The sequence below is a fragment of the Equus przewalskii genome, chromosome X (genome assembly GCF_037783145.1).
Source record: "Equus przewalskii isolate Varuska chromosome X, EquPr2, whole genome shotgun sequence".
NCBI lineage: Eukaryota > Metazoa > Chordata > Mammalia > Perissodactyla > Equidae > Equus > Equus przewalskii.
In genome coordinates, this window is record NC_091863.1 from 56,830,175 (window position 1) to 56,844,236 (window position 14,062).

General features: G+C 33.6%; 1 protein-coding gene across 1 annotated transcript in view; it reads left to right on the forward strand.

Annotated features, from left to right (window-relative positions):
• CHIC1 (cysteine rich hydrophobic domain 1) overlaps positions 1–14,062 on the forward strand; it is a 57,680-nt gene that overhangs the window by 7,591 nt on the left and 36,027 nt on the right. The window contains exons 2-3 of the mRNA XM_070605763.1: positions 5,772–5,826; positions 12,487–12,642. Of these exons, the coding sequence (XP_070461864.1) occupies positions 5,772–5,826; positions 12,487–12,642 (211 nt within the window). The remainder of the gene's footprint in view (positions 1–5,771; positions 5,827–12,486; positions 12,643–14,062) is intronic.

Consider the following 14,062-nt stretch of genomic DNA (forward strand, 5'->3'; position numbering starts at 1 on the left):
TTATTCATCCTTGGCCCCTGTTTCCCACTCACACCTCTCAAAGCTGAGTAATCAGCAAGTATTAACAACACGTGACCTAAAAATTTCTTATTTTCCTCTCTACCGCCACTTCCCTGTTTCAGGCCCTTTCACCACACTAACTAGTTGTCTTGCCTTCATCCTTGTCACCTTCACATCCGTCCCCCAGCCTGCTGCTAGATTGAATCGCCACTTTTCTGCTTAAGACTATTCTATGGTTTTCCTTTCACCTGCAGGATAGAGTCTAAGCTCCTTAACATGGCGTATAGAACGGGACTCTTCCTATCTATCAGCCTAATCTCCTGACATTTACCCTTGCTGATTATATTTTCCTGTTCATAGCATGCTGCTTCTTATCTCTTTGCCTCTGCTCAAGCTGAATTCTCCATCTAGAATTCCAGAACCCACCGCCCTCACCCCAGCTCTCCGTATATCACTACCTTCTGCAGATCTTCTCTGTCCCCATGAACTTGTAAGCTGCAGTGGCAGGAACAATTTCTGGTTGTCTCTGAATCCTCAGTGTCTAACACAGTACCTGCCCTGAAGTAGACACTCAGTAAAAGTGAGTTGAATGAATATTGGTTCACTTTAGTAACGTTCAGTATGCCCATCATAATGCATGCTATATTATAGGCCCTCAACAAATACTGGTTAGTTGAGTCATGCTGTGGAGTACTTATGTTTCTGAGCATGGATATATATGGATACAGTAATATCACCAGTCCCATTAATGGTGGGTATGGGATGGCCTTAACCTCTTAAAGCTTTGTTAAGCAAGCCCTTTGTGTCAGAATGCCCCTGGCTACTTGTATCATCTTAACATATTGGCTTTCTAGTTACTTTAACAAGGTATTAATCTTTTAAAATGCATTTAATTATAATTTCTTAAGAAGTGGAATGACCTAACCACGCTAATTGTAATTCCAATTCTGAGATGATGATCATAAATGGATATTTGGGGATCTTTTTCCAAATTTTAAAAAAATATGGCTAAATTAACTCCCACAGATTTGAGCTTATAGAAACAGAAATGATGAAATGTCTCCTGGAAGTATTAAGTGTTTCAGAAATACACTACATCTAAGTGATATAACTTAGTATCTATCACTTCTTGATATTTTTAGGATAAATATTTGGATCCCATGTATCGAAATACAAGGAAAATTACATCTCTTGAGATTTTCCTCTCACATTTATAAGCATTACCACACTCTTTATATTGCTTAAAATATATAGATATTTACCCTTAATAGAAGTTAGTGGAGATGATAGGTTACCAATTCTCAGGGATTTATAAAGTTAATCTTTAAGGGCTGAAGTTATTATATATAGAATTGGAGAAGAGGGTCACACTTGCCAAACAATTCCTTTCTGCAAAAACTAGAGAGCACCACAAATATTGATACTTCTCAAATCAATGAATGGAATGTCTTTTCTGTAAACAGCTGTCTTTGAGGAATTACAGTGATGCATTGTTAATTTGTGTTTGTAAAAAGTAAACATTTTATGAGATTTTAGTCTGAGGATACTGCCTCTATGATAAATTGCCATTTTACAGTGTGGCAAGACATGATTATTTCCAAATGAAAGATTAAAGAGATTTAACTATAATTTTTTTGAAAATCTCTTTGAATTGTATAACATAGACTTTCCTTTTCCTTGGTATAGTAAATAGAGTTTAGTGCACCTGCTTCAGAATCAGTGTTACTATAAGTGCATAGCTTTCTAGAGAAATCATGTTTCTTGTTGGCAGAATTCTACTACACTTTGCTCCATTTTCTTAAACAACCTGAACACATGAACTTTAATTTGTGCAAGGTTTTCAAAGGCTGATGTATAGCCATTTTCAAAAGGATTAAAAATAGTGTGGGGTGTACAGAGGGAGAGAAGAGCAAAGAGCAGCTAACAGGACTCATCCTTCTTTGCCTCAATTTTCTTTACTCCACAGAATTGCCCAAGAAATTAAAATTTGGGGCATCGAAGACACTTGACAAATAAAATACAGTCATTAAGAACAACCACCTGGGTCAGCTTCAAACACATAATAGGTTCTATATTTAATGAAGCCAATAAAATAGCAGTTTAAGCAATTCCCAAGTGCCTGTTTATCTAATGCCAAAGAACCACACATCTTGGGTAATGTCTGTCACTGATCAGTAATGGGTAGATGAGCTTGTCTAACTCCTGGGACTCACAGTTCTTAACTTAATGGGTTGTTTATGAAACAAAGCTGAGGTGTTTGTTCAGCAGCAGCCATTTCAACATTTTCCTAGTAGCTACTAAGTGAAAATGTTGTGCCTAAGATTATTTGAGTTAAGTATTCTTTTTAAGTGCTGAGTCTCTAATGGAGGAAGTTAAGGAAAGAAATACCTGGTAGGCAAGAACAGGATTGCTCCTGCCTTTTAGCCAAAATTGTGAGAGCATGTCAGGCCTAGTTTGCCTATCTTTGTACCTTTTGAAGTAGATATATGTAGGTGATTAAGGAATATTTTAAGAAGTAAAATGACACTTTATTTACCATTTCTTATGTACTTTCTATATTTTAGAAAAGACAATCCCTTTTTATATTGAAGAAAATTAGTAATGTGAATATGCAAATATTTCTTGAGAACTTGATCACTGGGCCAAGCACTATGACGCATACATAAAAAAACAAAGTATAGGCCTTGCTTTACAAAACTAACAGGAAAATTGCCTTTAAGATCCGTGGCGCAGCAAAGAATAAAAGAAAATATTTGATTAACTGGTGAATTGTATACTACAGATTCGAAGCAGCTGTGAGTGACCAAAGAAAGGGGGGATCCGTGAAGGCCTGAGCATTCAAGATATTACAGCAGGGTTGGGAACTGGACTTGAGCCTTGCAGACTGTATAGGATTTAAACTAGGGAGAGGAAGCAAGAGGAACCATATGAGCAAAGCAGGAGCCAACATGACAGTGGCAGTGGAAAGGAAGGAATCATCATTATAAGAATGATTGCAGAGGAACAAATAACAGGACTTGGAACCACCTGAATATAAGCAAGGTGCAAAAAATAGGAGAGAGAAAGTACAAAAACAATACCAAGGTCTATGTTAAAGAGAGTCAGTGTGCCATTGATAGAGATGAAGAATTTAAAAGGGGGACCCAGTTTCCAATAAAAGATAGCATTTTAATTTTAGACCTCTTTCACTTGAGATGGTATTATTTTGTAGCAAGATATCCAAATGGAAATTTTTACTATGAAATTAGAGATGAGGGACTAGAGCGTGTTGGAAAATACAGAACTAGAGATATAGATTTGATGATCATCAGCATAGAAGTGATTGCCAAAGCTATTAAATATAGCTGAACTGTCATAGTTCCCTTAGAAAGAGAAGCAGGTGACTAAAACCTAAATTTTGGGAAAGGGCAAGAGTGTTAGGGGAAAGTGAAAGAATGGGGGAGTGCTGGAAAGGGAGTGATCAACAGTATCACAAGCTGCAAAGTCAAGGGAAAAGGTTCTGAAAAGAGGATGTTGTGTTTGGCAATAAATAAGACAAGGTAAACTTGTCTTTCTGAATAAGTTTACTGAATAGGAGGTTATTTTCAGTAAAGTGACAGCATCAAAAGTCAAATTTCAAAAGGTTAAGAAAGGAGGGGATATTAGGGAAATGGAAATGGAGGGAAAGAAAGTTCATTTGTCTGGTGATAAATGCAAAGGGAGAATAGCAAAGCTAAGAATTTTTTAAATAATAGAAATATTCCATACATTTTGAGGGATACATCTGTCTATATCCTCTACATATTTGATGTCTGGTAAAAAATGGTAGCTGAGAAAAGCTATAGTGGCAGCAGTCTCTGATGGAGGTAGAAACGTTATTGACATTACATCTAAAAGACGTTTTAGACAAGATATGGAAATAGAGCTCTGCTTTTAAATATGTCTACTTTCTAAAAATGAAACCTGTATCTGTTTCTTTGTTAAACAATAAGAATTTACTCTTTGTGGAATAATGAATTAAATTACATCTTTTTGACTAGTGATAAAGTTACTATTTAGCTAAGTATGACTTAAATGAAATATGTTTCTTGCTCTATTAAATATTTGTTGTGTTATTGGTTTCTGAATTAGCACATAATTACAAATACATATTTAATACTAGAGTGTCAATTTCTCAAACAGCACATGAAAGTTACCATAGAAATTCATGTAGAGGAGTATCCATCTTGTTATTAAGTTTGGCTGTACTCCTGTGTCTATGTATAGATTTAAAGGGAATGTTATTATGAGAATGTTATGTTCTTGTTACATGTTGTACTGACACCTGGAGAAGTAATGAAGGGTTTTTTAATGAAGTTGAGATCTTTTTACAACTACTAATTAATTTTCTCAACTATTGTAAAATATCGTTGTTTTTTTAAAATACATTTTAAACGGACAAGGTATAGAATATTTATGCACAGATATGATGTACCTTGCTACCAGCTGCTAAGTATAGAGAGTCTTTGTGTTTAAGACTGACTTGTGTCCTTGAAAAAGAGCTGCTAGTATAAAGGATACAAGGACAATATAATATTCACGCATAGTTTGGTAGAACATAGGATTCTTAACATGTCTTTAAACTGACCCAAAGCCAAAGTGCTATAAATCAGTTGAATCAAACGGTACAGTAGCTTATTATTCAACAAACTTTTATTAAACACCTACTAGCAAAATAAATAAGCCATAGGTTCTGTTCTCAGGGAGCTTAATGTAGGACAGACAGAACTTAAGGATCAGCATTTGAGTTTTGGTTTACTCCCCTTACTAGATATATGACTTTGACCAAGTTATTTAATTAATTACTTTTGGAAAAAAAAATTTTTCTAAATGTCAGCTTCCTTGTCTGTAAAATGGAGATAAAGATACCTCTCTTGCAGGGTCGTACAGTTTAGAAGTAATGTATTTATATAGCACAGTGTCTTGCCCATGGTAAGTAGTTACTGGTAACTGTTACTTTTATTGCCTACCTCACAGGGAATTCTCAATAAACGTTAATGTCCTTTCCTTTTTTGCTTACAACCCTTCATCCGCTAACATAAAATCGTAGTCACCATGATATCATCTAACATGCAGGAAGTGACCTTTGTTATCCCTACTGAAATCAACAAGTAGGTGAAGGAAGGCTTATAAAATTCACTTGGACTACTTAGTACAGATGTTAGTGGGCATACTTGAAGAGAGTCAGAGCTTTCAAGGCTGAGATCTATTTTCTCAGAATTGGTTGAGCATGTACATAAAAGCCATTCATAAGGATCAACCTTTGGGTATCTGAATGGTAACTGATCATAAGTTGTCAAACTGTGTAGTTCCAAAGGTTATATTAGTTTTTATTAGAAAAATTTTCATATATACACAAAAGTATAAAGTATAATCCACTCCCGCGTACTACCCCTCAGCCAGTTCCAACAGTTATCAGCTCAAATGGGTTTTAACAGAAACATTTCGGTCAAAAGTTATTTTATTTCCAGCTCTATATCAGTGTTTCTCTAATTTATTATTTTTCAACCCCATATCGTGGATCTAGTTAGAATCCTCCTTTAACATTTGCTCCTTAAGTTTCTTTTACTAACTATTAATTTGGATTAATAGTGAAAGATTTATTTTCTATAAATATCATAAAATTATTTTAGGACCCATTTTTAAATCACAACATCAAAAGAAAAATGCATGGTTTTGTAACCTTTTTGGAAGAAAGGGAAAGAGTTAAATATGCTGGGTAGAATATATTTTGTTCTGTCTTTGTTTTTAAGGTTTGGCTTGAGCAACAAGTTTGATACTGAATTTCCCTCAGTTCTAACAGGGAAGGTAAGTGAGAGTTTGCTTTGAACTTTTCAATTCTAAAAGCATTGTTTTATGGCTTATTCAGTGTTATGATGAATGCTTTGACTCACTGGTAATGAAGTCTAATAACAAGAGGCCAGGGTACTTGGAGACTGTGTTGTTAGTGACTGAAAGCTGTCTCCATGACTACTAGCCTGTGACCAGTTATCTTGTTCGCGGTCCATTAATGCCTGCCATTATTTACTCATCTGTTCACTTTTTCCAGTTTTGCCTTTTTTCTCAGCACTGGTAGCTATAATTGTGTGTAGGTCAGTACTTTCCAGTATTGTTAGAGTTAACAAAGTTATCATTGTTTAACTTTGTATCACTCTGTTATTTTTAAAGTGTCTTGTGGTATGATTTGTTATACATCAAAAGAATCAAATTTTTGGTTAGACATTTTTCTGCCTTTTAGTTTGAGTTTCTAAAATTGGAGTCACTACAATAAATTGCTATTGCCTTTCTGCTCCCTGGTTCCTCTACATTCAGTAATATCTTCTAGCATTGGGGCTCAATATTCAGAGTTCCTAGGATTCAAAACTTTGTTTGAAAAATCCTCTTTACAACAGAAATGCTAACTTCTAGGCCCAAAGGAAAAGGCTCTAAGGCAGAAAGTTATTTACACATTTGTTACTTGAGGAAATGTAGAAGAAGAAAGAGAAAAGCTGTTACATTACAAAATACTCAGTAATTTCCAAATGGTTAATAGCTGAATGCTTGGTAGCTGAAATGATGATTTGGGGTTAAAAGAAGTTAATTTTTTGTGTTTTGAAGCCTGTAATTTGATACCATTCTCTTTAATTTTAGTACTAGAATAATGCTATTTGTCAGTATAGATTTTGGTCATATTTTAAAATCATTCCTTTCTCTAAAGGGCTTTTATGCTATTTTAGTGTTAATTTTTCTCATATTGTTAATGAGAAAACAAGGTGCAAATCAGTGTATATAGTATGTGTAATAACAGGAAGAAATAATCACATTAATAATTGTGTAAAGAAATTCTAGAAGGATACAAATGAAACTAATAAAAGTGGTTACCTTGATGGGAGAAGGGGAATGAGATGGATGGAGGCAAGGGTAAGGATGAGACCATTTCCTGAATATCTTTTAGTGTTGTTTTGATTTTTGAACCATGTGACCTATTCAAACCTTAATGTATTTTTAATTTTTCCTCTCATTCTAAATTCTTTGAGAATGGGATAAAATACTTCTAGTAATATTGCCTCCTTTTTGTCATGATACATTTTCCAGCTGCTTGTTCTCTTCACTTTTGGCCTAATTCCAACCTTCTCCCCAGTCTCATTAGGGGGGACAAAAGAGAAAAAGACAGGAGACCTATTTCTTTTTTCAAGGGTTATCGCTGAGATCATAAGAAATTCTATTTAATTAAACCCTGAAAGGTATTTTGTACTTTATTTGCTTCATTTTCTCCCTGAAAAATGGGAGCTAGCTGGAGATGATATAGAGTAGTTAAACAAGTTGTGAAGTCAGATCTGAGTTGGAATGCAAGGTCTGTCACTTCCCAGCTTTCTAGCCTGGGGAAGTCCACTTCTCTGAGCCTCATTTCTTATGTGTAAAAATAGAGATGACGATGATAGTACCACACTTCTTGTTATAAGGATTAAATGAGAGAGCATATATAAAACTCATATTGTCAGGTGCTTGTTAGCTTCCCAACGTAAGTTTGTGGTTGCTGTTAACCATTCTTCATCAGTGTATCCCAGTTTCACCCTGATTGTTTTTCCAGTTTTCTCTACTCACCAGCTTTCAATGTTTAATTGCTTTTGCTACTTTTACATTCTTCATCTGAGTAATGGTTTATTCTCTGGTCCTACCAATAGTTTGTCCTCTTGACTGTTGACCTTTTCTCTCTCTCCTGAGGTATAAAGTCAAATCAATCATTCCATATAATAATAAGCAAGTGGAGATAGTCCCTGGATAAGTTAACATTAGAAAATATGTGGCCATTTAACTTTTTGGGATACACAGAACCCTTTGGTGTGAGATTTTGGCTTCACTCTCTAATATGTTCTACCTTCCTATCCTGATCATTTTAATTTACCAATTGAAGCAGCAGTTCAGGCTTAGATTTGTTTTATATGAATTAATCATAAATGTTTTCTCCAAATAAAAAAAATAGCTATGGAAAAATCTCTTGAATAATAATATGTTTGTGGAAAGATCACAAATTCAAATTAGAATTAAAGAGAATGTGAATTAAAACATCTCCAATGGAAAACTTGTTCTTTATGTTTCCTTTGATGCTGCTGCCTGTGTTGTCTGGGCAGTTATATCCAGCTTTATTATTCGTTTAGGTTTAAAAAGTTTCAGTTGCAAGTCCAAGAAATTCCAGAAAATGAATAATCAAAAAAATATGTCAGAAATAGAGTTCTCAGGCATAAGAATTATCCATCTTTGAAACTGGCCAGTTTTACATGCTCAAGGAATCTTCAGAATATTTCTTCACATCTCTTCATTTCTTTCCAATTCTTCTAAAACTAAAAACTCCACCAGCCCAAAAGAAAGAAGTACAGTTTTTTAACCTAGAGTAGGAAGACTGTTAAGCTGCTTTTGGTATGCATTCACACAGCCCAAATGATCTGGACATGAGATGTTCTATACATTCTTTTCAGGTGACTGTTTTTGTAGCACATATTATAATGATTGGATATTTATTCTACTGTGCATTATTTAAAGTGCACACAATTTCTCATCTGTCAGATAAGGCATAAATGATACTGTGATGTTTTTCTTAGTTTAGTGTTTGGTGGTGGAAAAAACACTAAAAGGAATTCTGAAAGTCTGATTTTTAAAAGTCACATGGTGGTAACATTAAGTTTATTCATTTTCTCTTTAATGAGATAGTTCTCCAGTATGCACTGTTTCATTTGTATAGATTACTTTGGATTATCAAAATGCTTCTCTGATAACTGGGAGGAAGAGGCAAGAAGAATTTACATGAACTGGAAAAAAATCTAAAAGAAAAAAAGATCTGAATTCCAGACTTAGCAGCCTTTGTATAAAAATATTTTAAAATGAACAAATGCAATAGCTAAAATAGAAAAATAAATCTACCTTTTACAAAATCGGTCAGCATGAATGGGATTCTAAATAGCTTTTATGCCTACACTAACCAAAATTACACAGAATGAATTCTGAAAACCTAGAAAGCCATTTTGACAAGCTCTGTGGCTCAATATTAATTTTGTGCTTCTTATATGCTAATGCTTTTAATACAAATAAAAAGTTAATCTTTTATATTAAATGCAGAAAAGATTGTTTCCCTCGTTTCACTAAAGATAAGTCCTCCTGTCATGCTAAGACATATCAAGCAGGTGTATACACACAGATTCACATGACCAGAAAAGGAAAGAACCAAAGAACTTAGGGAAGAAATAAAAGCTTCCGGCCTTCAGCTTGAAACAATTAAACGATATTATGGGGAGATTAGTGTGTGGTGTTGGGAACCGTAAGCCATAAAATCAACCTTTACTATTGTGAACTCAATATGACAAGTGATTGATAGGGTTGTGTTTCCCATGATTGAAGGAGGCAAATCAGTCCTGCTGGGTTTTGCTTAGATTTTCTTCTGTTTGCAGTCTCTTGCATCCTGTTATAAAATATTATGACCCTCTCCCCCACCTTTATGATGTGGTTTTCTTTTTTCTTTCTAAGAAAGTCAAAAGGAATTAAATGTTTCTTTACAACCTACCGTTCAGCTAGAAAGGAAAGAGCTTCCATCTAACCTTCATTACTAGAGATACTCAATTATATGGAAGTAAATGAGTAAAATGTTATTAACTCTGATTCCACACAGTTAACTAAACATTTCTTTCACATTGTTTAAAATCAGGAGTTAACCAATTCTCATTTCCTATGCCTTTATCTCTGTTTTATGACTTTTACTGTTATTCAAACACAGATTTTTTTTTCAAAGACAAGCCTGGCCTCCTTTTAAAGGCAAAATGTAGATTTCAGTTTATTGTTTTGAAATTCTAGTCAGAGTTTTCTTTTCAATATATTTATCTTATGACTTCAAAAATTTGAATTCTCATTTTTTAGTAACTTGATAGCTTTTAATTTGCCCATGGTAAGGAGAGTACAATTGGAACTATTACATGTTAAAAGTGGAAAATTTTGGCAGGGAAGAAGGAAAATTGTCACATTTTAGAAACATTTTTGTTAATTCATTTTCAGAAGCATGTAATGAAAGACAAATTTTAGATACCTTGACATATAATTTATTTTATTCACAATGTTTTAAACAAAAGGCAAGTTTTACTTTTTGGACTGATTCATTTCTGGTTTTAGCTTCACTCTTTTATTTTTTTCATCTGTGCATTTGCACTTTTAAATAAAAATTTTACATTTTAAATAAAAATTTAAATTCTAGTTACAAGCACTTAAATTTGTAAATGGACATATTTAATAATTTTATGATTTATATCAGTTTTTATCAAAATTTACCATATTTTTAAAATTTGTTAGTGTTTCTGGATACGTAATTTAGAGAGAATTGATAGTAATGTTACATTACAAATTAGAGCTAAATATATTTTCACTATGTTAACTTCTATTTGGTTGCTCAGTGATTCACTAGGAAAAAACTAGTTGAATATCACTGTTTGAGAGTGAAATCTTAATATTGCAACTTGGTACCTTATTTTTAAAAAGAACATTTTTTTTTCTCTAAAGAATTGAAGAACTGAAGAGCATTGAATTTGCATTCAAAATGTAGCAGATTATCCTTTTGTTTATAATACAATGTGTAGCAAAGCTTTGCAGTACTAATAGCTTGATCAGACCCCTTGTCTTCAGGTGAGACTACATGCAAAAGAGAGCTTTGCTTTTCTTCAAATCTTGTCAGAGATATGATTCACTGACATCCTTTTTTAAAGCATTCCACTCAGGAGGTTCTTTCTAAGGTATAATTCACATTCTCTGTGAGGTTTATAAAACAAAGATGATTTTTCTCATTTTATAGATAGGAAACTATTCTTTCTAAGGTATAATTCACATTCCCTGTGAGGTTTATAAAACAAAGATGATTTTTCTCATTTTATAGATGGGAAACTACAACTCAGAAAAATTAAATGAATTTGTCTAGGATTTTTCATAGCTAATAAGTAACTAGAATCCAGATCTTGATTTATTGTCTAATGTGCTTAACCTGTTAGTGTTTTCTATTTTCGGTTATAAAGCATGGTTCTCTGGATTTGTTTTCATATTTACCCCAGAAATTTAGTCACTTAATTAGAATTCTTTTTACTTAGTGATTGTCTTTAGGTCCTGTTGCTGACAATCTAGATGGAGAATGAAATTAGTTTACTTTCCTCATGTAATTACAGTTTTGAGCCTTACAATTTCACAACCATTGTTGGTTAACATATTATGAGTAAAATCAAGCTTATGGGTTAAGCAGTTAACCTTACTGAGTGGCATGAACAATTCTAATAAAGCTAATATAATTACTTAATGTTTTTAATCATGATGGTGCTGAATTCTGTGGTCATTTATGTTTTTAACATCTGCTAATAGGTATATATTTCGTAGTGTTGATTCTAATACATGTCTATCAAAAGACACAAAAATGTAGTAAATTGATTCCTCTAGTACAATATTTACTTGGAAGAATTGTAAAGCTCTGTATTTTTGATACCAAAATTGCTAATGGGGTTTTTTATTTTACAGCAGCTTATCTTTTCTAACAGTTTCATAATTTTTGCTTACACAGCCAGATGCTGAATTTTTTTCCAGTAAATTTTACAGTCTGATAGCTTTCTAAATGAAAGGGAATCATTTTTGTGATCCAGAAATGTGATTTCACTGAAAGCAAACTATTTTTAGTATACCTTTGAATTGTATAACCTTGAAGCAGAATTTTCTGTATAAATCTAATTATGCCTGTCATGCTCTTGCCTTTGAACTGACTTTGTCATTGTTTACAGCAAGGCACAAGCAGCCACTTCCAGGAATGGAGGTAGTAATTAAAATATTAAATTTACATATTTAAGAGCCTTTCAACTTTCAGACTTTACAGCAGTTATGAGTCCATTTTATGCTGAGTATTAAGATGGTTTTTTGAATGTAGTCACTCCTCACTACCTTTTGTTAGTGTAGCTTTTCCCTACAAACAATGGCAAGTGTTAAAATTACGTTGCACATTTGCCAGAGAGAAAAGGTTTGAGAGTTGCCTTTCTAAAAGTAATCCAGGAATATTGCCAAGGTCTAATTTTAATTCCATTTCCTCTGGTAGTATTTAGGTTTTTATTGTTATATTATGCTTCTAGTCTTAACTTTTAGTCAGTGACTGGAGACTATAAATAATGTTGCCTTAATAATGAGAATATTTGGTAAGAAAACTGCTTACAGGTATTCTTTACCCCAATTTTATTGTTGTCATTTTATTGTTGGTAATTTCAGAAGACTGTTTCAAACGTCAGAATAAGTTCTATAAACATGAAATTATATTGTTTTGCTTTCTAATGTCATCCAAGAGTATGTAATAGGGGAAGATAGGGAGAAAATATATTTAGATGTGTGTAGTTCCTTAAAATATTAGTAATAAGAAACATTTTCTTTAGGTATAGAGATAAATAGAGGAAAGCTGCCCACAGACTATTAAAGATTGTCCCCTTGTTGTAGGTGGCCCCAGAAGAATTTAAGACCAGCATTGGCCGTGTGAATGCATGTTTGAAAAAGGCTCTCCCAGTCAATGTGAAATGGTTGCTGTGTGGTTGTCTCTGCTGCTGTTGCACACTGGGTTGCAGCCTGTGGCCTGTTGTTTGTCTCAACAAAAGAGTAAGTAACCATTTTATTGTATAACAATAATGAGCTGACTTTTATTGAATACTTGCTTTGTGCCAAGTATTTTGCATGATTTATTTCATTTTCATAACAATGCTGTCCTCAGTCTAGAGATAAAGAAACTCAGGGACAGAGAGATTAAGTCATTTGTCCAATCTTTATCAACACTTAATCACTTAATATGGGTTCTCATCATTCTAAATGAGTGCAATGTAAGTGGAGTACTTAGAATAAATATAAATGTGACTGGACTACTTATTCTTTTTACAAAACCCAAAGCTGTGATTTAAAGTATTTCTAAGCTACAGATATATGTATGGCAGAGCTTCTTCTGATCTGAAGAAAGGCAGGAGTGAGAGTAACTTACAAAGTTTGGGGGAACGTGAATCCTGCTTACTTTTGAACATGTTGAAACAACATTCTAACATGACATTACTAGCTATGTCATGGATTTAAGACTGCTATCTTAATCTCATCTTCTTTAAAATTTTATTTCAGTCTTTGGAATGTTTTTTTTCCGAGCAGGAAGATATCTTTAAACTTTTTCATTGAAGCCAGTGAAGAAAATTAACTCGTTTTACCTAAAGTTCTTTTCCCTTTACCACATTGATGACTTCATTTAAACTTTTAAATAATAATTAGCCAACTGAACCAGATTCAAAATCACAGTACCTTGTGGAGGTAGAATTAGTGATGCAGTTGTTTCATAAAGGCCAAAAATATTCCCAAGAAGTACTCATTATTTTTTCTTCTCCGTCTTTCTCCTGCGCTCCTTAACGTCTACTTCAAAGAGACAAATAAGGGGCCAGCCTGGTGGCATAGTGGTTGAATTCACGCCCTCCACTTTGGCAGCCTGGGGTTCACGGGTTCGGATCCCAGCTGCAGACCTACACACTACTTATCAAGCCATGATGTGGCAGCATCCCACATACACAATAGAGGAAGATTGGCACAGATATTAGCTCAGGGACAGTCTTCCTCAAGGAAAAAGAAGATGATTGGCAACAGATGTTAGGTCAAGGCCAATCTTCCTCATCAAAAAAAAAACAAAAACAAATAATGAGATACTGCCACCTCTATGACTTTTTGAATGGAAAAATTAAACATTTTATTGATTCCCTTGGCGTAACTACCAGTAGTTCAGAACTTTTCTTAAAATAGAACTTAGTTTATTGTTTGTCAAAGCATTTACAATATTTTCACATGGCTTTATGTAAGTTAAAAAAATTGACAGCATAAATTTCTTTCCCTAATTGTTATATCTTACTTTTAAAAGTTACAAATCAATAGCTCCTACCCATCTCCATTATTTTTAAAGTCTCAATGTGAATTAATTATGATTTGGATTTTTCATCATACAAATACAGCCAATTTCAATTACTTAAGAACAGATTTTTTAGTTTTAATATTATCC